The sequence below is a fragment of the Abramis brama genome, assembly GCF_963993115.1.
Source record: "Abramis brama genome assembly, chromosome: 2".
NCBI lineage: Eukaryota > Metazoa > Chordata > Actinopteri > Cypriniformes > Leuciscidae > Abramis > Abramis brama.
The window spans coordinates 20,295,235-20,316,707 of NC_139964.1; the positions used below are offsets into that span (position 1 = coordinate 20,295,235).

The 21,473-nt window shown below is 44.6% G+C and overlaps 2 protein-coding genes across 2 annotated transcripts in view; both read right to left on the reverse strand.

Moving 5' to 3' along the window:
• Positions 1 to 5,046, reverse strand: part of LOC311077829 (complement C3-like) — a 121,552-nt gene extending 116,506 nt beyond the window's left edge. Inside the window, exon 1 of the mRNA XM_084106460.1 lies at positions 4,827 to 5,046. Coding sequence (XP_083962586.1) covers positions 4,827 to 5,018 — 192 coding nt within the window. The 5' untranslated portion in view covers positions 5,019 to 5,046. The remainder of the gene's footprint in view (positions 1 to 4,826) is intronic.
• Positions 5,047 to 7,342: 2,296 nt separating this feature from the next.
• The window catches only part of LOC311077828 (complement C3-like), a 107,294-nt gene continuing 93,163 nt past the window's right edge, over positions 7,343 to 21,473 (reverse strand). Inside the window, exons 18-21 of the mRNA XM_084106459.1 lie at positions 17,757 to 17,856; positions 17,491 to 17,579; positions 17,244 to 17,386; positions 7,343 to 7,783 (exon numbers count right to left, since the gene is read on the reverse strand). Of these exons, the coding sequence (XP_083962585.1) occupies positions 7,358 to 7,783; positions 17,244 to 17,386; positions 17,491 to 17,579; positions 17,757 to 17,856 (758 nt within the window). The 3' untranslated portion in view covers positions 7,343 to 7,357. The remainder of the gene's footprint in view (positions 7,784 to 17,243; positions 17,387 to 17,490; positions 17,580 to 17,756; positions 17,857 to 21,473) is intronic.

Below are 21,473 nucleotides of genomic sequence, written 5' to 3' on the forward strand. Positions count from 1 at the left end.
CCCTGAGGAAGCGGATGACTAAATCGTTCCTTCCCAGTGACTGGCCTGGCGTTGCTGTCGAGCACGCTGCGATAGCCGCCACATAGACTTTGAGCGTGGAAGGGGATCTGCCCTTGTCCAACAGCTCTTGTAGGAAGGAGAGAACCTCCGTCACCTCACAATCGAGGGGTGACAGGCCCCGAGCTGTACACCAGCTGGAGAAAACCGACCACTTCGAGGCATAAAGCCGCCTGGTGGAAGGCGCTCTAGCCTGAGTGATGGTGTTCAGCACTCCATCCGTGAGACTAACGGGTAACCGTTGAGCGTCCACGCATGAAGGGACCACAGCTCTGGGTGTGGGTGCCAAATCGAGCCCCTGGCCTGCGAGAGGAGATCTCTCCTCAATGGCACTGGCCATGGAGCGGAGTCTGCTAACTGCATCAGGACTGGAAACCAGGCTTGGTTGTCCCAGAACGGTGCTATAAGCAGTACTGGGCATTTCACTTCCCTGACTCGCTCCAGCACCTGAGGTAGGAGGGAGACTGGGGGAAACGCGTATAGCGGGCAGTGCGGCCACTTGTGGGACAGTGCGCTGTCGTCCTTCGAAAAGAACACGGGGCAATGAGCGTTTTCTGGGGACGCGAATAGGTCCACCTCCGCCCTGCCGAATCTCTGCCACAACAGCCGGACTGTTTGTGGGTGTAGAGACCATTCGCCCGTGGGAACGTTGTTCCTGGACAGCCTGTCTGGACCCAGGTTGAGTGTCCCGGGCACATGCACCGCTCTCAGCGAGCGCAGGTTGCGCTGAGCCCATATTAGGAGGCGCTCGGCCAGCCTGAAAAGGGAACTGGATCCGAGACCGCCCTGGCGATTTATGTAGGACACCACGGCCGTGTTGTCCGAGCGGACTACGACGTGTTGGTCCTTGATGTGGGGACAAAAGCGCGTCAGCGCGTTGTGAACTGCTAGCATTTCCAAGCAGTTGATATGCTGGAGCTTTTCTCGTTCTGACCAAAGGCCAAAGAACGGCCTGCCCTCGAGCAGCGCTCCCCATCCCGAGGTGGATGCGTCCGTAGACACCACTTTCACTCTCGAGGAAGTCCCCAGGCTTACACCTGAACGGTACCAATCGCCCGCCGCCCATGGTCTCAGGGCTGCTGCGCAGTCTTGATCGACTTTGAGGCGCAATCGGCTGAGTGCCCACGCTCCGCGTGGCACTCGCGCTTTCAACCAGAACTGCAGAGGGCGCATGCGAAGCAGGCCCAGCTGGAGAACTGATGATGCTGAGGCCATGAGGCCCAGCATCCTCTGAAACCGTTTGAGCGGGATAATCGCACCGCAGCGGAAGGACCTCGCTGCGTGCTGTATGCGCAGCGCGCGCTGTTGCGACAGCTGCGCCGTCATAGAACGAGAGTCCAGAACGATGCCCAGAAACGATATAGTTTGGCTGGGGTTCAGGGAGCTCTTCGTCCAATTGATCATGATACCAAGATTCTCGAGGTGATCGAGTAACATGGTTCTGTGCTCCACGAGCTGAGATCGTGATTGAGCTATGATCAGCCAGTCGTCCAAATAGTTCAGCACTCGCATGCCCCTGAGTCTGAGGGGAGCGAGCGCTGCGTCCATGCACTTCGTAAATGTACGGGGTGCCAGGGACAAGCCGAATGGCAGGACTGTATACTGGTATGCCCGACCCTCGAAGGCGAATCTCAAGAATCGCCTGTGGCGTGACGCTATCTGTATTTGAAAATACGCGTCCTTTAGATCTATCGACATAAACCAGTCTTCTCGGCGAATGTGCGCGAGGATTTTGCTGGTCGTGAGCATTTTGAAACTGCGTTTCACTAAAGCTCTGTTTAGTCGTCTTAGATCTAGTATGGGTCTGATACCACCGTCCTTTTTGGGGACTAGGAAGTATCTGCTGTATAGCCCCCCTTCGCTTTGAGCTTGGGATACATGCTGTATCGCCCCTTTGCTCAACAGTTTTGATATTTCGGCGCGAAGTAGGTGTGCTACTTCTGAATTCACCGTAGTTTCGACGCGCGCTGTGAAGCGTGGAGGGCGTCGACAAAACTGTAGCGAGAAGCCTCTCTTTATAATGTCTAGCACCCAGTCCGAAACCCCTGGAAGCGCGGCCCATGCGTCTGCATGGCCGGCTAGGGGTTGGATGCGAAGCGCGCTCTGTTCGCTGTGCGACGGCGGCGCTTCGGGGTGCGCTAGCATAGGCGTTACGCCTGAGACATTTGAGGCGGGGAGCGCGCGTAATACAGCGGGCAAAACGCTCATCCTCGACCGCGCTACAGTGTTTATCTGAGCGGGGGAGGTCTGAGAAGGTCTCATGCAGCCTACAAGTGAACGTGGGCGGGGACCGGGCACGTTTACTGCTTTGGCCGCGCTGTCTGCTTGAACAGAGCGGGCGCGCACAGGTCCCGTTTTTACAGGGAGCCTGTGGCTTGCCAGACATAGTGTTTGTGGGCACTGGGAAGTGGGCACTTTGACTATGTTTGGGGCGCGATCGAACTGCGTCGATCTTATGAGTACGGGCCCTGTGTGCAGGGCTGTGCTTGTGTGTAGAGATGGGCACAGAGAAGTGGGCATCAACACTACATTTATAGCACCATCGGCCATGGCCGGGACACCAGAAAATACACTCTTTTCGGGATTTATCTGGGTAGCCGTAAAAACGGCTTTTGTGTGCAGGCAAGCGGGCAGCTGTGCGGGCTTGTGCTCTGCTGAGAACGCTGAAGCAGTCGCAATTCCTGGGACTGAGACAGCGGTGCGCTTTGGTGAGGGCCCGGTCGCAACGGGGCTTACACACCTGCGCTTTCCTAGGCGTGCTAGGATTTCTTTGGGGCTTCCGGCTTCAACACAACCCTTGGTCGCGGCCCGCGGTGAGTGGGGCGGCGGCTAGTAGAGCGAGAGCGAGGGCGTGAGCTGCGCTGCTGTCGCTGTGAGGGGGCGGCCGAAGGCGGGGGCTGAGGCTGTGAGCTCCGAGGGGCCTGTTTCTCACGGCCCGCTGCAGAACTGGGGCGCTTCGGCAGGAAGTGCTTGAACGCCTGTGACGCTTTTTGGGCTTCGGAAAATCTCTCCACGAGCTCGGAGAGAGAAGATCCAAAAAGGCCAGCGGAGGATAGCGGGGCGTCGAGGAACGCGTTGCGCTCTGCATCAGCCATCTCCGTGAGCGTCAGCCACAAATGCCTCTCGGCTACGGTAGCGGAAGCCATACAGCGTCCCATGGCTTGTGCTGCAGCCTTGGTAGCGCGGAGGGAAAGATCCGACGCGCTTCTCAGGTCCGCGATGCAGATAGCTTCAGGTCCTATCTCGTCCAGTTTGCGGAGGAGATCGCCTTGGAAAACCTGAAGCGTGGCCATGGTGTGGAGAGCCGATGCCGCCTGCCCAGCGGCGGAGAAGATCCGCGCGAGCATCGACGACGTCATGCGGCAGGCTTTTGACGGCAGCGCAGGCTTAGTCCGCCGTCCAGCAGAGGGCGGGCAAAGGTGGGCTGCTATCGCCTGTTCCACCGGCGGCAGAGTGAGGTAGCCTCGGTCCTGAGCATTATCCAGGGAGGAAAATGCTGGGGATACAGACGAACGTGTTCGTGCAGAAAAGGGAGCGTTCCAGGCCTTCGCCACTTCTTCATGAAGCTCAGGAAGAAACGGAGCGGGCTTAGACACAGGAGAAGTGCGCTCACCAGGGAGGAAGCTACCATCAAGCCGGGTGCGCGAGGGGAGTTCCGGTGCAGACCACTCGAGGCCGAGGCTCGCCGCGGCCAACGCGAGTACTCGCATGAGCTCCCTCTCGATGCTAGCTCTAGCCGACGGCTTTCGGGCAGGAGGCGTGAGATCCGCAGAGCTCGCCCAGTCTTCACTGCCTGAAGCTAGCAGAGAGCAGGAATCCTTTTCGACCGACTCGACTTCAGAAACAACTTCCTCAGATGAAGCGGCGGCAGACTGCGGGCGCTGAGCATCAGGAAGTGCTTCGGGGGAAGCCGGTGAAGCTGGCGGGCGAGCCGGCGAGCTTTGTCGGGAAGAGGTGGGTTCCGGGGCCCGCTGCGAGCGGCGCTTCTTACGGCGCGGCACCGCGGCGGGGGGCGCAGGCTCGGAGAACTGTGCCAGGCGAGTCCGCAGAGTCACCATCGGCAAAAGCTCGCAGTGAGGGCAGCCGCCGTCAGCGAGCGCGAGCGCTGCGTGATCTTCGCCCAGACAGGAGACGCAAATAACATGGCGGTCTCCCTCGGTGAGCGGGGCTCGGCACGAGCCACAGGATGGCATCTTGAAAAAGACGCGGCTCTTTTAGGGGTGAGTGTTCGGGGAACACTGCACACACACACACAGAACAGAGCAGATAAAGGATATGAAGCGCCGGAAAGCGCAGCAGGTACGGCAGTAGAAGGCGGCGAAGGCCAGCGGCTTCAAGGGCTCGTCCCGCTGAAAAGCTTGCCTCGACGACGCTTGCTTCTCCGTGATCCAGCGATGCGTGAGCTTCGCTGAAGAGATGAAAATCAGTTGAATCAGCCTACTCGAGCTCCTTTTATAGGGGATGGCCACACCCGTTTCGGCGGGATGTGACGAGGAGCGCGCGAAGCACTCTCATTGGTCTGATGTTGCATCAGCCCTCGCTCGATAGGCTCATGCAGTTGCCGCAGAACAGCCAATGAGTGAGCGAGCCGTCTCGCCATGGCTGTGCACTGCCGCAATGCGTTTTACAAATATGAAAATTAAGGATAATTTTGCTTCAGTATTTCGTGAAAAGAGACTTTTCCCGCAGCGTTCTACGAACGCAGTACGAGAGAACTCTCGTAAGAGAACAGAATTACTGAAAATTGACAGAAATGCCATCAAACGTACCACCACCTTCAGGGTCTTTCTCACTCCATCCTCATAGTCCAATATTGAAGCTTTCACCTCAATATCATGATCACCCAGAGTCATGGGAATAATCACATATGAAACCGCTATGCTGGAGTCTTTGTCAATGTTTACTATTCTTCTGTATTTGCCTTTCTTACTGGCAGAGCTGCAAATATTTTCTGTCTCCATAAACTCCACACGCACCTGTGAAAACAGGAGAGCGAGACACAAATCACTTCAATATCTAGAGGAAACTTCCTCCAAAATAAATTAGAATCTGTAAATCATCTTTGGATCATGAGAGAAACCAGATCTGAAGGAAAGACTTTATGGCTCAGACACTTGTGCTGCCCTTACTCACAGATATAAAATACAGATACTTTGACTATTTCTGTCAGACATCTACAGATGATCTTGCTGAGAATTAACAGAGGTTTAGATATGAGGTTGATATCTGTTTCAATTTGAAGTCACCATTGTGGTAATCAGTGTTTGCTTTAGTTGGGCTCTTGGTCCCCATTCGTTTTGCATTAGCTTTTCTTTGGTTGCTCTAACTCTGTGTTTGTATAACACAATTGTTGTGGCAGAGAAAGCCAAGAAAAAGTAAGATCAGGGGCCTGTACCATGATGGTCGTTGAACAAACTCGGGGTTACAGGATTGGTTTTGAGTTGACAAAACCAAACCGATGCAATCAAGCTTTATTGGTACCATGATGCAGCTCATCAACTTTCTCTGTCAACTCAGGCCTTGATCCTTAATCTATGATTACTCCACGCGTGCGTGCACATAAAAGAGTGACGTCGACACTGAACAACCAATCGCGGGTAGAGCGAGAGCGATATATTTTTCCGCGGAGGAGCAAGAGATAATCATTCATAATTACGATTAATTTAAATATATATTTCAAGCTCGAAACAATACTGTCTCTGCTGCCAAAGCAAGAGAAGACTGTTGGAGAAAGATTGCTGATGGTTAATGTGTAAGTTAAACAAATACGTTCTATATTTATGTAAAATTATGTATGTGTAGCCTATATGTGTAATATAGCATATAGCCTATTTTTATAATATATAAAAAATGTGCATGTATATACCAAGAGATTAATATATAGATTTTTTTTTTTTAGATGCAACCCCAACTCCAAATTTTCTTGGCAGCAGATAAAGACAAAATATAAAAATATAATTCAAAGTGGTGAGTATTTACCACAACCTTTTATTACTTTTGTGAACATTTTATCACAAACACTTGTTTGCAGCGAACAGAAATAAAGAGTTAAATTCAGAAAACCAGAATACACTGGCGGAGGAGTTGGCTCTGAGTAGGCAATAAGGGGCGGCCGATTATGGATGGGATTACAGGTGCTGTACAATCTGACCCTGGTGCTGGCTCCTCTAAGCAAGTAACACTGGGTACGTGTGCAATACATTAATACTTTTAAGTTTTAAATACGGCTGACTGTATGTTCTGCAGTAGAGGGAAATACAGTGTCCCTGTTGAAGCCAGCACACACACACACACAGTCTCCCACTTCTTCATGAAGCTCAGGAAGAAACGGAGCGGGCTTAGACACAGGAGAAGTGCGCTCACCAGGGAGGAAGCTACCATCAAGCCGGGTGCGCGAGGGGAGTTCCGGTGCAGACCACTCGAGGCCGAGGCTCGCCGCGGCCAACGCGAGTACTCGCATGAGCTCCCTCTCGATGCTAGCTCTAGCCGACGGCTTTCGGGCAGGAGGCGTGAGATCCGCAGAGCTCGCCCAGTCTTCACTGCCTGAAGCTAGCAGAGAGCAGGAATCCTTTTCGACCGACTCGACTTCAGAAACAACTTCCTCAGATGAAGCGGCGGCAGACTGCGGGCGCTGAGCATCAGGAAGTGCTTCGGGGGAAGCCGGTGAAGCTGGCGGGCGAGCCGGCGAGCTTTGTCGGGAAGAGGTGGGTTCCGGGGCCCGCTGCGAGCGGCGCTTCTTACGGCGCGGCACCGCGGCGGGGGGCGCAGGCTCGGAGAACTGTGCCAGGCGAGTCCGCAGAGTCACCATCGGCAAAAGCTCGCAGTGAGGGCAGCCGCCGTCAGCGAGCGCGAGCGCTGCGTGATCTTCGCCCAGACAGGAGACGCAAATAACATGGCGGTCTCCCTCGGTGAGCGGGGCTCGGCACGAGCCACAGGATGGCATCTTGAAAAAGACGCGGCTCTTTTAGGGGTGAGTGTTCGGGGAACACTGCACACACACACACAGAACAGAGCAGATAAAGGATATGAAGCGCCGGAAAGCGCAGCAGGTACGGCAGTAGAAGGCGGCGAAGGCCAGCGGCTTCAAGGGCTCGTCCCGCTGAAAAGCTTGCCTCGACGACGCTTGCTTCTCCGTGATCCAGCGATGCGTGAGCTTCGCTGAAGAGATGAAAATCAGTTGAATCAGCCTACTCGAGCTCCTTTTATAGGGGATGGCCACACCCGTTTCGGCGGGATGTGACGAGGAGCGCGCGAAGCACTCTCATTGGTCTGATGTTGCATCAGCCCTCGCTCGATAGGCTCATGCAGTTGCCGCAGAACAGCCAATGAGTGAGCGAGCCGTCTCGCCATGGCTGTGCACTGCCGCAATGCGTTTTACAAATATGAAAATTAAGGATAATTTTGCTTCAGTATTTCGTGAAAAGAGACTTTTCCCGCAGCGTTCTACGAACGCAGTACGAGAGAACTCTCGTAAGAGAACAGAATTACTGAAAATTGACAGAAATGCCATCAAACGTACCACCACCTTCAGGGTCTTTCTCACTCCATCCTCATAGTCCAATATTGAAGCTTTCACCTCAATATCATGATCACCCAGAGTCATGGGAATAATCACATATGAAACCGCTATGCTGGAGTCTTTGTCAATGTTTACTATTCTTCTGTATTTGCCTTTCTTACTGGCAGAGCTGCAAATATTTTCTGTCTCCATAAACTCCACACGCACCTGTGAAAACAGGAGAGCGAGACACAAATCACTTCAATATCTAGAGGAAACTTCCTCCAAAATAAATTAGAATCTGTAAATCATCTTTGGATCATGAGAGAAACCAGATCTGAAGGAAAGACTTTATGGCTCAGACACTTGTGCTGCCCTTACTCACAGATATAAAATACAGATACTTTGACTATTTCTGTCAGACATCTACAGATGATCTTGCTGAGAATTAACAGAGGTTTAGATATGAGGTTGATATCTGTTTCAATTTGAAGTCACCATTGTGGTAATCAGTGTTTGCTTTAGTTGGGCTCTTGGTCCCCATTCGTTTTGCATTAGCTTTTCTTTGGTTGCTCTAACTCTGTGTTTGTATAACACAATTGTTGTGGCAGAGAAAGCCAAGAAAAAGTAAGATCAGGGGCCTGTACCATGATGGTCGTTGAACAAACTCGGGGTTACAGGATTGGTTTTGAGTTGACAAAACCAAACCGATGCAATCAAGCTTTATTGGTACCATGATGCAGCTCATCAACTTTCTCTGTCAACTCAGGCCTTGATCCTTAATCTATGATTACTCCACGCGTGCGTGCACATAAAAGAGTGACGTCGACACTGAACAACCAATCGCGGGTAGAGCGAGAGCGATATATTTTTCCGCGGAGGAGCAAGAGATAATCATTCATAATTACGATTAATTTAAATATATATTTCAAGCTCGAAACAATACTGTCTCTGCTGCCAAAGCAAGAGAAGACTGTTGGAGAAAGATTGCTGATGGTTAATGTGTAAGTTAAACAAATACGTTCTATATTTATGTAAAATTATGTATGTGTAGCCTATATGTGTAATATAGCATATAGCCTATTTTTATAATATATAAAAAATGTGCATGTATATACCAAGAGATTAATATATAGATTTTTTTTTTTTAGATGCAACCCCAACTCCAAATTTTCTTGGCAGCAGATAAAGACAAAATATAAAAATATAATTCAAAGTGGTGAGTATTTACCACAACCTTTTATTACTTTTGTGAACATTTTATCACAAACACTTGTTTGCAGCGAACAGAAATAAAGAGTTAAATTCAGAAAACCAGAATACACTGGCGGAGGAGTTGGCTCTGAGTAGGCAATAAGGGGCGGCCGATTATGGATGGGATTACAGGTGCTGTACAATCTGACCCTGGTGCTGGCTCCTCTAAGCAAGTAACACTGGGTACGTGTGCAATACATTAATACTTTTAAGTTTTAAATACGGCTGACTGTATGTTCTGCAGTAGAGGGAAATACAGTGTCCCTGTTGAAGCCAGCACACACACACACACAGTCTCCCACACAGAGGTCAGTATGCAGCAGACAGAACACCAAACATAACCTGCTTTACAACAGTTATGCTTTACATTGGCCTACTTTTATTTATTAGGGTGGAGGAAGTGAAGACATTCTGTCTGTGTGTTCTCAGATAGTTGCTGATGTGAATGCACTGGGCTTTTTATTATGGCAAACATTTGAATGTGTGGCATAAAAAAGGGACTGTCCCTTACACATCTCTCTTATTGTAGGATTTTTCACAACCTGCCACAGAAACTGAGGCCTCTCAATGGGCTTCAGAAGAAATGTGAACAAGGTAAGGATTTAAAACCCTTGACATAAATTACAGTCAGTCCTCTGTTTGTAGGAAGTCAAGGAACTTTTTGTATTTTGATGAGCCTCCAGAAAACTTGCAATGATCATGTTTGTGGTGGAATTATGTTTCAGGTGGAAACAGACTCAGTCAGGGCCCTGTACTAAAGGAGTCTCGAACTAGACTGCACACTAAAGGAGTCTCGAACTAGACTGCACACTAAAGGAGTCTCGAACTAGACTGCACACTAAAGGAGTCTCGAACTAGACTGCACACTAAAGGAGACCTGAACTAGACTGCACACTAAAGGAGACCTGAACTAGACTGCACACTAAAGGAGTCTCGAACTAGACTGCACACTAAAGGAGCTGGACTGTGAGCTGAGGAGGTTCCAAAAAAAAAAAAAAAAAAAAAAAAAAAAATGGAGATCAAACAGCTGGATAAAACTGACCTCAGTATGTGAACTTATTTAACCAAGTAGCACTTTAGTATGAATATTTATTAATGCAACTTTCTCTTGCTCTCTTTCACCCTCCCATCCCACAAAACCAATAAAACAGTGTGAGGCCTATCTGCAGTTTCAGTGTGCTTTTATTAAGTGTAATATTGTATGGTGATTGCATCTACATCTGCATCAGCTGGGTGGTCAAGTGTGTGTTTCTCGCTCCTTTCTAATGTCCTTTCTAATGGTGGCTATAATGTGCAGAATGGCACACACAGCCACTATCTGTGATGCCCGTTCTGGTGTCTCTTAAGCAGCGCCGAACACAGTTGAAATGTGCCTTTAGGATGCCAAAGGTCATCTCTATCTTCACTCTGGTTTTACTGAGGGCCACATTGAAGCGGTGCTGTGGCCCTGTCTGAGGGTCATGATAGGGGGTTATTGTGTAGGTTTTTCTATCTCAGTTCAAATTAACAGTGTTTTGTACTGTACCAAATTTAACTTGCTTTCCTCAAAGCGCTGACACAACACAGACTCACGGAAAATTCGTGAGTCAAGCACTGGAGCCAGGCCATTTGGCATCCAAACTTGTGATCATACGTTCATGACCACAAGTCGTCTGCAGATGAAATGTTTAGTAGATCATTGTTATATCTGTTAATGTTACTATTAATTTAAAGATTCATCTCACAGAAAATAATCATCTCACATTCACATCATCTCTACCTGAACATTAAGGCTGTGATAGGACTTCCTATTAACATATTCTGCCTCATGTTCTCCTAGAGCAGTGGAGATTGGAGCAATAGACTGCATAGCCTACATGTTGCAATGAGTCTAGGGAATCCTATCATAAGATTAACAGAATAATAATAATAAAAAAGATTTAAAATAATTCTTAACATGTCTTGTATTGTATAGTACATTTGTGAAATTTGCTTCTTTGGTTTTTTTTTTTAAAGTGTTCATGTGATGTCACCCTATCAATATATCTTACTGGCAATTTTATAAAAGCCCTCTTTTATGGACATGGTCGATAAATGTCCGGGAAACACTATGAAACTATTAATGCACTCCTGTAGAGCGAGGACCACCTTGCGAATGTTTCGACAAACCGTGTTATCCCCTAGGTTCTGTGCATCCCCGACTGTGCAAGTATGTACCACTTGCGAAAAAACGCAATGCAATACCATTTGCGGTACAGTAAGTGTATGAATTCGACGTATCAAATTCTTTATGTGCGGCCCAAGAAGTTTGCAAAGATAAGATATTCCTTCCACGGAAAATCTGTATCTTTCATACAAGTAACTATCAGGAAAGGCAAGGGGATTTTGTCTGGCTAAAAACTCTTTCCCTACGAAGTGCTCGTCTAACAATTTGCGCTGAGATGTCCACAGGATTTGGAAGAAAAGGTGAAGCCATTGCAACAGACACTGGGAATAAGTTATGTCACCTATATGTTTCTTTGCTCACAGCTGATTGGTCAAACTTCAGTCTGAGATCTCGAATCCAGAACATAACCTGCCCCGGAGCAGGTTAGCCGTGCAGCGTAAGATACCATGGCGACGAACACCGATTAAAGGTGCTATAAGCGATCTCACGCGTTTTTTAGGCCAAAACATTTTTTTTTCACATACCGCAAACATCTCCTCACTATCCGCTAGCTGCCTGTCCCCTGAACACACTGTAAAAAAAGCGGTCTCTGCAGGCTCCACAAACTGCAGCAAAAACAAACTGAGCAACAAACAGAGCGACCCGCAGCCCGAAACATAACAAACTGTTCCAGCCAATAACTGACAAGAATGATGTGGGGGTGGGGTTCGGGGGGTTAGTGCGCGGATGAGGAGGAGGGAGGGTCTAGCTAGCCTCCGTTTTGTTTGATAATAATTCAAACATCAACAAGAGGTTATGCCAACCGAGATCGCTTATAGCACCTTTAAAGCCAAGCTACTTTCATAGTACCTAAAACCCAGGGCTGGCGGAAACTAAACTGAATCATAGCTGGCTAGCCACCTAAACCGGCTTCATGGTATAGGCCCCAGGTGTTATCACCTCCTTGTTGATAATGACATAATCATCTCAAAGTTTTGTGTTTATTTTTTTTTTATATCCGTTAAAGAGCATCTTGCAGGTTAGAAGACCCAACAAGTCAATGTATAGAAAAATAATGTAGGAACTAGATTTTCTTTAAAAAAAAATTATAAATGCGCTACAGTGGCTTCTGGAGTCGTTTTTGTGAGAAAATTTTACTTCCGCATCTGAAAATGGGCGTGACGGGCGTGACGTAGCACGAGGGAGAGCGGTCGATTCAAACAACAGGGAAAAGTGGATCGCAATGACATTTCGGACGCTGAGGAAATTGTTGACGGACCACAGCCATACAATTATGAGCCTGCTAGGCTGCCAAGAGAGCAGGGACAGGCCAGGATTAATGTTAGACAGAACATATTGGAACTTACAATAACAGAAACTAAGCTTTGATCAGGCGTTTGTCATGCTCATTAATATCCGCCCAGACTAACGTTAGGTGATATAACTTAGCGGTTTCTCATCGAGAGACAGAGATATTTATTCCTGATACATTTTTTGTTCCATAGGTGCTTGTGTGGTAAATGCGAGGCAATGTTTACAGCTGAGGAAAGTCAGTGTTGCAGGGAAGTGGATGCATACTGGGCCTTAGTGGAAAATGCCAAACTTCCATGGTTGCAGTTAGTGTTACTACAGTAAAGACATGGTGAATGTTGCTGATCTGTGGACACTGGATAGTTCGTTCATTCATTGCATGTTCATGTTTATTCCTGGTTTCCACGTCAGCGCTGTTTGTGAATGTGAATATTTCTCACTAGAAATGTGAATATTTCTCACTAGATCTTGCAGCGATGTTATTACTAATGTGGCGAATTCAAATGCTTTATTTACTGGATCTCGCAGTTACAGTGTTGCTTGATCAGGCTCGCGCTGCACTGGTCCAAACTAATAAACGGTCCACACAAACACAATAACGAGTAGCTCAGTTTCGTTCCGCTTACATTGCGTTTGCCAGTTGATGTTGTGCTCGCGCCTACATCCGGCGGGAGAACCCGATGCGTGCACTGAGAAATCCCGTCTCTTCACCTGCACAAACCCAGGCACGAAAGATAGCACCGTCCTTTTTCTTGTTAGGAAACCGGTGTACTCGATGTCCTGACAGGCTGGAGTTTTTGCAAGCTCCACAAACACATAAATTTACCATGACGATAATAAATTGAAATACAAAAACTACTGAAAACACACTGACTCACGACCGCTCTTACTGAATACCAACCTACTCTGCACTGAGCTGCGGCAGAGGCGAGGCTGGCGAGCACAGCACACGTCTCCCTCGTGTGACGTAAAATGACGCGATGTTGAAAAAAAGCGGTTTGTACGAGCAGTCAACTTTATCTACTAAATTGGTGTTCTTATGTCGTTTTAAAACATTTTAAATCCTACATTATCTTTTCATATGGTATTTTCATTCACGGTTATAAATTCATTTAGATTTTTTTTTTACCTGCAATATTGGCAACCAACACCATTAAAATGATCACTTATTTAGAGGTGGATAAAAAGCATGTGCACATGATGGTTTGAGCAAATGTATCATGTAGTCACACACAGACATCAATATTTTGGATATGAATCACAACAATGGTGACAATCAAAACAAATAGTACAGTTTTGTACTATGAAAGCTACCCAACGTGCATTGCAGCATGATGTTTTTTTTTATTGTCACCATTGTTATGAATCATATGCAAAATCTTGATGCCTGTGTGTGACTACATGATACACTTGTTCAAAATATTGTGTGCACATCCTTTTCATCCACCTCTAAATAAGTGATCATTTAAACGCTATTGGTGCCAATATTGCAGTTCCACAAGTTAAAGCTATAAATGCCAAACCATCTGGCAACTATAGATGCTTGTTTTATGAAGATCCTGCTTTATCTAGTTTTTTTTTTCTTCTATTTTTCAAACAGTTACAGCAGCCAAAGAAAAGCTAACAAAACAAATGGGGACCAAGAGCCCAACTAAAGCAAACACTGATCACCAAAATGGTGACTTCAAATGAAACAAATATCAACATCTAAACCTCTGTTAATTCTCACTAAGATCTTCTGTAGATGTCTGACAGAAATAGTCAAAGTATCTGTATTTTATGTCTGTGATTAAGGGCAGCACAAGTGTCTGAGCCATAAAGATATATATCGTGAGATTGTTATGCGCATCTCGTCAGTAAAGCCGGTTCCTTGATTAGTAGTAAACCGCCATCGCCTGCTTTCAGATGGAGCGGCATTTACTACACAGCAAAAACTCCAGTGTTAAATTAACACTAGGGGTGGAACGGTACATGTATTCATATCGAACCGAATCGGTACGGGCGTCACGGTTCGGTGCATGAATTTACACGGAGAATACACGGTATAAAAATAAATAAAACTCGCGTGCAAATTAATTAATGTAATGCGGAACTACTGTTAGATACGCGGGTTCTTTAGGAACACCTAATCTGTAGCCTCGCCTTTAAGCTAGGTTTGTTTATACTTTCCGCTGGCCGCACACGCGCCTCCCCAAATGGACGAGGCATTTATACTTCACGCACGCCGGTGTACTATTCTTTGAAACGACAGGGTGCGACTCGGTGTAATTGTCCTCTAAAGTCTAAACCATCAGGAATCAGTGGTGAGAAGTAAGGTACACTCGTGAATGTTTATTTTAGTACAACACTTTAGTACACCAAAACCACACTACAAAAGAATCGCGTAAAGCAGTAAACCAGATTATTCCTTGTGACATTAGAAAAAAAAAATGGATATGAGAACGTAACCTACAACTAAATTAACGTTATTTTACATAATTTCTAAATATTTTATTTAGTTTTGTGAACCTTTTTATAAAACATGGCCATTTATTTTTATTTAAAGGGCTTATGTCTGCTATTGTAGGCTCATTTTGTTAATGTAAGCAACTAATTTAGGCGCAAGAACTGGGTGCCGGTGCTGTGAGATGTACATGCTCGGCCACATTCGGCTCGAAGTCGTGCGTCTTCGGATGCGGAGCTGTGCGCGCTAAAAAGCCATGCACTGCACACCGCCACACGAAATGTGGCCTTGCGCACCCAACGCGCACGACCACCCACACCGCAATGACGACATTTTTGCTGCACGCACCCTTGCGCTCGTGCGTCCGCACATAAATAAGAGATGCTTTATTTTCCGTTTTATAGCTGATTGTCTTATTTTGTTTACATCTTACTTTACACACTTCAGGGCAGGCTGTTGCAGCTAGCTCAGGGGAGAGACTGTATGACACTAGGTGGTACAGCCTGAGACATGCACAATGCAAAAAATTGCCTTCTGCATTTTAGTTCTGCTTTTCCCTCCATTGTACCGAACTCGTACCGACCGTGATGTCTGAACCGAGGTATGAACCGAACCGTGACTTCTGTGTACCGTTCCACCCCTAATTAACACTCAAGAGTGTTAAAGTTAATGAGATAATTAAGTGATTAATTTAGTGATGATTGACCATTATTGAAGACACCTGATGTTAACAAGCAGAATCACTGAAGGAGAAAATCACAAATTGTAAGCCACCATTATGGCGATCATTGTTTGCTTTAGTTGGGCTCTTGACCCTTATACATTCTCTTTAAATTTTGTTTGTCTGCTGTTATTGATTTATAACAGTCAAATGAACAAAGAAAAGTGTGATCTGATAGTGTTGGTTATGTTTTGACATAATCATGCTGTGATCTGAAAAATGAAACTTATTGCGATAGTTTGGTTTAACTTGTTACCAACAGCTTTGTGATTTTACAGCATGTGATTATCGTTGTGATTATCAATTATCATTGAGATGCATTGACTGAATCTTGACGTCTGTGTGTGCCTAAAAGAAAGATTTTTTTTTAAAACAACTTTTAAGAAATCCTTTATATTATATCTAAAATTCTGGATATATATATATGCCCACTGCTGTGATTGGCTGACATGCTTGCATATGAAATATCTAGCATTACATGTGGAACTCTCTCGAAAACTTTTACTATTACAGCTATTATACATTTTACTATTACAGCTATCGGGATTAACAAATCGTGAGAAGTTTTGTAACTATTTAGATCTATTCCCATCACATAAAAGGTTGCAGTGATGAGCATTGAGCAGATCACATGCAAAATGATTTTACCAATGCAAACATGAGGTAAGTACAGTAAGAGCTTCGTTGTGCAGTGTATCATTTAGTCACTGGCTTGATTTACTGATGCATAAACAGTATTGAACGACTGAGAGAAAGAGTATCTGTCTGAACTTGAACAATTACACATCAGAAATTCACATAACCATATGTTATATTTATGTATGTTATATTTGTGTATTTTAACTGTACACACGTTTCAGCACTTTTATGGGGCCCAGGAAGACTAGCAACCACATTGTGGAAGCTAATGGGGATCCAAATAAATAAATAAATAAACATAACCCACTGGTTCTTCAGAGGCTCGGATGAAGGAACTAAAAAATTATTTTGTGTTCATTTGTACCATAGATATCATATATAAACGCTAGATGTCTTATGGCGCAGTCACTTCCGGCATCACCGTTCGGCCATCTTGTCACAGTGAAGCTGTGAATTAAGGTGAGTGATCAGCATGCACACAAATCCTCTTATCTCGCTGAAATCTTGACGGATTTACAAACGGTTTGGTTTCTTACAAACGTTATTAACGTGGCTATAATTCCGAATGCTTGAACATACATGTTATAATTATTCATATGTATGCAGTCTATGTATGTAGTGTCATAACTACATCTCTGACGTTTATAACAAACCAAACCGTTTGAAAATCGGTAGAAAATTGAGCAAGTTATGGTTATTTAAAAGTACATGCACCATTAAACGAGTGAGCGAGCACACTGTGGCAAGATGGCCGCCACGTGCGGACGTCGACCTCCAGTGGCCAGCAGCGCGCATCTAGCGTTTATATATATCTATGATTTGTACATCCAAACACTGAGCAACTGCCATGCTTCGCTCATTTGCAAGCCATGATGTCTCTCGAGGAAAAAACAATATCGCGCTCGCAAAGCTCCTTTTCTCATGGGCAGGCCAAATTATTTTTGCGGGCAAAGAAGAGAAAGGGGAGGTAACTTTTCCCCTTATGACGACAAAAGAGGAAGATTTAGATTCGCCCGTCTAAGCTTTCATTTTCTCAAAAATACCCAGGGCTTGGTTTACACCCATCAAAATGTCTAGCCACTGGGGGACCATAGGCAGGCTAGGGGAACTCAAAACCTCAAAGTGAAATTTTCATGCAATGGGACCTTTAATAACATAAATTCTGAATGCATTTTTAATATTAAATCCAATCTACCTTCTTCAGATTCCTTGGTGTGTAGTTGTGAATAATGGCCTTGATTTCCAGTTGTTCACCGCGCACAGCTGAATAAGGGATCTTGAGGTCAATGAAAAAGCTCTTAAAAACGATCAGCTCCTCAGGTTCTGCCACACAGATGCCTTTGAGGAGGAACACAGACACACAGAAGGGTTTAAAGCAGCAGCTTGTGTATGATGATGATGTTTTTCAGACCATTTATCCTGTGTTTGCAGCTTCATCTTACCAAGTGTTGGTGACAGACTGACAGCCAAGATCTGCCAGGTAGTAATAGAGTCTTTCAAGTAGATGTCTTTATCTGTGACTGGTGCTGGACTGAGATATGAGGAAAATACAAGAAGACTGTTGAAGTACTCTTCAAATGGTTGTTTACTATCAGACTCACACACACTGTCACCAACAGCTCAAGTTGAATGAGATAATTTGCTACAAGTCACTAGTGGTGTGAACAGGGCTCAACTGACGGCTTTTGTCTAAAAGTCTCCTACTCACCAATTCTCACATAGATCAATCTCTTCCCAAAGCCAACTCTCAGGGAACCGAGTACGTGACACAATATCATCAGAGTCTGTATAATAGTCATCATCATCACCTGTTGTAACAGATAAAAATGTGACAGAATATACATTTTAGAGCAAAAGGACACATCAGTCAAGTCAAGTAAAAATGTATTAGGGTCCCTATTGTATTTGTATGGCTTTACTCATATTTTTTCTGCCCTAAAAGGCTCTGGGCTGGTTTTCCCGATAACATTGTCTATTAGCGCGCTACGAAGACTCTTAAGGTGTAACTTAACTGAAGGTATACCATTTCTAGGCGTGTTCCCCGAACCAGAAAGCTGCTTAAGATATACCTTCTTATGTGTGACGTTACCCGGTGCTGTCCGTGGCGATGCTGCTGAATTGGTTGATATCGATGGCTCGAGAATAAATTATTCTCTCGTGAAAGCGGTGCACTTTATAAAAGAAGCACTTCAGAAATAGTTGAAATTGCATTTATTAGGACTCATGACACCATTGCATATTGCTGCCATGATAACCATTTAAAAAGTTTTACGTGCTTTCTTCTCTTTCCCATTTTTGTACACTGAGGTTGAGCTGCGATGAAATATTGTTCTTGTAAATACTTTCCAGCATTTCAGTAATAAAAGTGTACATCTTACGTACAGTGATCAAAAAGGATTTAAACAGTGAATTTGTCTGTTTGTCAAAAAACAGTAGGTTCTAATTTGGCCAGGGATTTTTACGCGGGTTGGGTGAGAAAAAACACTGATATTATGGATTCGGACAGCACTAAAATCACAGACTTACCCCTGTAAATGTTTAAAATATGGTATAGCCCATGAGAAACAATTTGCGTCCGAACAGGCCTAGGACTTAAGCATAGAAGCCTATCAGCAAAAACTCCAGTGTAAAAATTAACACTCCTGGGAGTGTATATGAGTCCACACTCAAGAGTGTAAAGTGTTAAAATATGAGTGTTAAAATAACACTCAAGAGTGTTAAAGTTAATGAGATAATTAAGTGATTCATTGAGTGATGAATGAGCATTATTGAAGACACCTGATGTTAACTAGCAGAATCACTGAAGGAGAAAATCTCAAATTGTAAGCCACCATTATGGGGATCGGTGTTTGCTTTAGTTGGGCTCTTGACCCTTATATTATTAACTTTAGATTTTGCTTGTCTGCTGTTATTGATTTATAACAGTCAGATGAACAAAAAAAAAATGTGATCCCATCACCATTGTGGTGATCAGTGTTTGCTTTAGTTGGGCTCTTGTTCCTCGTTCTTCTTGTGTTAGCTTGTTTTTGGATGCTGTAACTGTGTGTTTATAAAACACTCTTGTTGTGGCAGAGATAGCCAAGATAAAGTAAACTCAGCTGTCATCAGCTTCTTGTACGAGCACTTAATGTTGTTTTTATACTTTTGACTGTATATTTGGCATTTATAACTGCTAACCATGTGGAACTACAATATTAACACCAATAGCATTAAAATGATAATTTATTTGTAGGTGGGTAAAAAGCATTTGTGTTTTGAGAAGTATGTATTATGTAGTCACACACAGACATCAAGATTTTGGATATGAATCACAACAATGGTGACAACCAAAACAAAAAAGCTTGGGAATCAAGGATGAGTTTTGTACTATGAAATCTACCCATCATGCATTGCAGCATGAAGGTTTTTTTTTTTTTTTTTTTTCACCATTGTTGTGAATCATATGCAAAATGATGTCTGTGTGTGACTATATGACACTATTGCTCAAAACATTATGTGCACATCCTTTAGATCCACCTCTAAATAAGTTATAATTTAAATGCTGTTGGTGCCAAAAGCAGTTCCACAAAGAAGATGGCTATAAATGCCAAAGCATCTGACAACATTAGACGCTTGTTTTGTGATGATTTTGTCATCATCAACAAGGAGGTGGATGACAGCTGATCTAAATTTTTCTTGGCTATTTCTACCACAAAAATGGTGTTTTACAAACAAACAGATAAAGTAGTCAAAGAAAAAGCTATTGCAAAGTGAACGGGGACCAAGAGCCCAACTAAAGCAAACACTGCTCACCACAATGGTGACTTCAAATGAAACAAATATCAACATCTAAACCTCTGTTAATTCTCACTAAGATCTTCTGTAGATGTCTGACAGAAATAGTCAAAGTATCTGTATTTTATGTACGAAAGTTTGATGAACGTCTATATCGGACGTGCAGAACACGTCAAAAAAAGACGTCATGAAAACGTTCATTCTGGCTCCTCAGTGGACGTCTTTTCAACGTACGACAGGCGTTACTGTTTTAAATGACTTTTTCATAACTCTGATTATATTTGTTGAGTAATGTATGATGAGCCTTTATGTGCGATTAACAATTCTTGTCTCGACTCAGACCTGCTGCTTTAATAAGATACAATTTTGTTATTTTATTGCAGTATGCACAATCGTTCCTTGGGGTACAAAATTGCCCCTTAAATGGTACAGTTATAAGGTACAATTTTGTACCTCGCATTAAAGGTACAAAAGTGTACCCTTCAGGGTACCACCCCAGTGACGGCCACTTGTACCCTAAAAGGTACAGTTTTGTACTTTTTTTTTCTGAGAGTGTAACTCTGGCAAATACACACCGACTACAGTCACATGTGACACATATCTGACACAGTGTAACTATAACACATTAGTGTGTAAAAGGTTTCAACACACTTCTGTGTAAGAGGAATAACACATTAGTTGTGTTAAAGGTAATACAAAATGTGTAGTCCTTATAAACACAGAGATGTGTTAAGATTCGACACAGGTTGTGTGTTAAAGGGTCATGAAACCCTAAACCAAATTTTCTGAGATTTTAACAGAAGTATGTGTGTTGAACACCATTGAAGACAATGTTAGCATCTGTTAGATTTAATAGCAGTATAATAATTATTCATGTACTGAGTTTTCTTATCCAATGGGAAGATACTTGCTCTTAATTATTCATGACACCACGTGGAACTTTCCAATGACAGACATGTCAAACTGTGATATCACGTAGTAGATGAGAGAGCAAAGATGGGATGCGCGTTTGTTTTCGTGGTACAAAAGTTCCAGTGCATCTTTCCCCGCGGCAGGATCTAGAGACTTACTGCCCGCTTCCTGTGAGCCAAAACCGACACAACGCTGCTGGAGGAAATAGTTGAGTTTTCTTTTGCTGAAGAAAATAGTCCGTTCCGCGTCCATAGCAACGCTCTGTTTTTCATGGCAACGGTGTGATATACTTATTACATGGCTTGGTTGAATTCCAATGTAGAATGCGGCCGTTATTTCTTGATAACAGACGCTGCGAAGTATATCACACCGTTGCCATGAAAAACAGAGCGTTGCTATGGACGCGGAACGGACTATTTTCTTTAGCGGAAGCAATACAATCGTTTTTGAATCAATAAACTCCTTTTTAAATCAATAATTTGTGTCAAATTATTTATTTATTTTGTAGGTAGCCATGTAATAAGCGGGATAATGTATAGTGAGGCGGTTGTTATAGCGAATAACAACCCCTTCAAGCTGATTCAAGACCTGTCGGGGTTGTTATTCGCTATAACAACCGCCTCGCTATATACATATATCTGCCTGAATCAGCCTGAAGCCTATAACTATATATATATATATATATATATATATAGGTTATATATATAGTTATAGGCTTCAGGCTGATTCAGGCAGATAT